This window comes from Protomyctophum bolini (genome assembly GCF_963924005.1).
Source record: "Protomyctophum bolini genome assembly, chromosome: 9".
Classification (NCBI taxonomy): domain Eukaryota; kingdom Metazoa; phylum Chordata; class Actinopteri; order Myctophiformes; family Myctophidae; genus Protomyctophum; species Protomyctophum bolini.
The window spans coordinates 9,908,122-9,910,284 of record NC_137870.1 but is presented as its reverse complement, the minus strand read 5'-3'; the positions used below and the strand labels follow the sequence as shown (position 1 = coordinate 9,910,284).

General features: G+C 44.0%; 1 protein-coding gene across 1 annotated transcript; it reads right to left on the bottom strand.

Moving 5' to 3' along the window:
* Positions 1-205: 205 nt before the first annotated feature.
* On the bottom strand, positions 206-1,313 carry LOC308321433 (claudin-4-like). Its single transcript, XM_080772309.1, has one exon. The coding sequence runs from the start codon at positions 1,249-1,251 to the stop codon at positions 616-618; it is 636 nt and encodes a 211-aa protein (XP_080628435.1). The 5' UTR covers positions 1,252-1,313; the 3' UTR covers positions 206-615.
* Between the last annotated feature and the right edge of the window lie 850 nt (positions 1,314-2,163).

Here is a 2,163-nt window from a genome sequence, read left to right as displayed (position 1 = left end):
TCTTGTTGAACCGGTCATTTTGAAAGTAAGTCAAAAATGTGTGGGCACCCCTGATCTAGCTAGTCCACCCCTCCTTCTCTCACAAACACTTTGGTGACTGTGGAAAAGGTTGTCAAACTAAGCATGTGCAAATTGTGCATAGACAGTAAAACATCTGCTACAGTTTCTACCTTAGTTGTTTAAATTAGATGTAAATGAACAGTGATCATCAAGGACATTGTTTATTTACAGTAAAATATAATAATTTTCAGTATACACATTATTGTTATTTCATGCTTTAGAATTACAAATATTTAGAAAAAATAATGGATTCTTATGATGTGATTCAAATGCATTCCATTTAGAATTGAATTTATGGGAAATAATCTGTTTCTGTTTTCCAAAACGATAAGCAATTGCTTACATCCAGTATTGACTCTATTGTTTAGTTTTCTACAGAAACTGAAATCCCTCCTTTCTTACCAAACTGCTGTATATAGAAGACAACTAGATACAAATTAAATGCATGGTAATTTGGCAGAGGAGCCAGTTAAAATCCCTAACACCAATATTGAACGTCTTTCTCCATTGATAATCGGAAACATTTGTATTGTCTTTCTGCCTCTTCATTTAGAGTTAGACATATTCCCGGGATGTGGCGCTGGACCTCACGGGCGTGAATTTGGGCACGTAGTGGGGGTGATCGTCTTTTGGGGGACAGTTCCAGCACAGTAGCGACCCCCCCATCAGTAGCAGACCGGCAGCTGCCCAGCCAATGTAAAGGGCTGCTCCCAACTCCCGCCTCTGGGCTCCGATCAGCATCGGGTTGTAGAAATTCCTGATGGTGGTGTGGGCGGACCAGGAGACCGGGATGAGACAGAGAAGCCCAGAGATGATGAACAGAACTCCGGCCGCGATGCACGCCTTGGCCTTGGACCGCTTGTCCTCAATACAGTTAGTGCATTTCCCTCCAGCCACCGACATGATGACGGCAAAGATACCGGTCAAGATGGAGATGATGATCATGGCGCGAGCCGCTTGGAGGTCCTGGTTCAGAGCCAGCATGGAGTCATAGACCTTGCACTGCATCTGGCCCGTGCTCTGCACGACGCAGTTCATCCACATGCCCTCCCAGATGGTCTGGGCCGTCACAATGTTGGCACCGACGTACGCCGAGACCTTCCACATGGGCATGGCGCACACCGCGATGACCAGTATCCAGCCGATCAGAGCCATCGACAGGCCCATTATCTGAACCCCCTGAGAAACCATCTTGTCTGTAGCCTTCTCTCCTCACACACTCTCCCATCAAAACCAACTAGGTCCCAGAAAGTGTATACGTTCAGAATAAAGTCCCGAATAGTGTCCAGCTTTTATAGATGTGCGCTGTGAGAGGAGGAGGGGACTCTCAGACATGAGGGCAGGTGATACCATAAGCCTCAGCGTGCTCAGTTCGCTGGGATAATGTTTACACACAAACAGAGGCTCAGCGACCTCCAATACTGCTGACCTATACCAGAAAACAGCTTCAAGGTCAGAGACAACTCTGAGACAACTCAGAGACAATCTCTTTACACATTAAAGAAGGAAATTACACTTTCATAAAATGTATGTGTGTGTATGTATATATATATATATAGTGCGAAAGTGTATTGGCATCAAAATGTACTTGGTTACCGGACTACGTATACTGACTGAGGACTGAGGCCCCTTCTAAAAAAAATGTCTTCTACGTCCTAAAAGTTTTCTGAAAAACCTGTTTCTATGTCAGTGGTGCTCAACCTTTTGTCAAGAATTATCTGTATTTGGCCGTGGACCCCCATCTGAAAATATGTAGTTCCAGGGACCCCCCAGAAGTAAAGATTGTAGTTAAAAACGTTTGCTCTGAAAGAATATATATTCAAAGATTTGCACCACATTTTCACGATTGTTCAGAAATAGCAGATCTACAAGCTCATAGTGCGGCACTCAGTGCCGCGCTATGAGCTTGTAGATCTGATATTTTTCAATAGCTGCTAAAGTATAACATAATGCTTAAAATACATTCTGAGTATGTCATCAAAGAGATGACCAGCTCAGTGGCTTTGTGGTTAGACTCGTTATGAGTGTATGCCCAGGGACTGCAGGGGGTGTACTTGTACATCATCCATGTCCACTTTGTCCACCATTTAATTCCTTAAATCC

Excerpts from the sequence above, each read along its gene's own strand:
- LOC308321433 (XM_080772309.1), bottom strand. The coding sequence starts at position 1,251 with ATGGTTTCTCAGGGGGTTCAGATAATGGGCCTGTCGATGGCTCTGATC.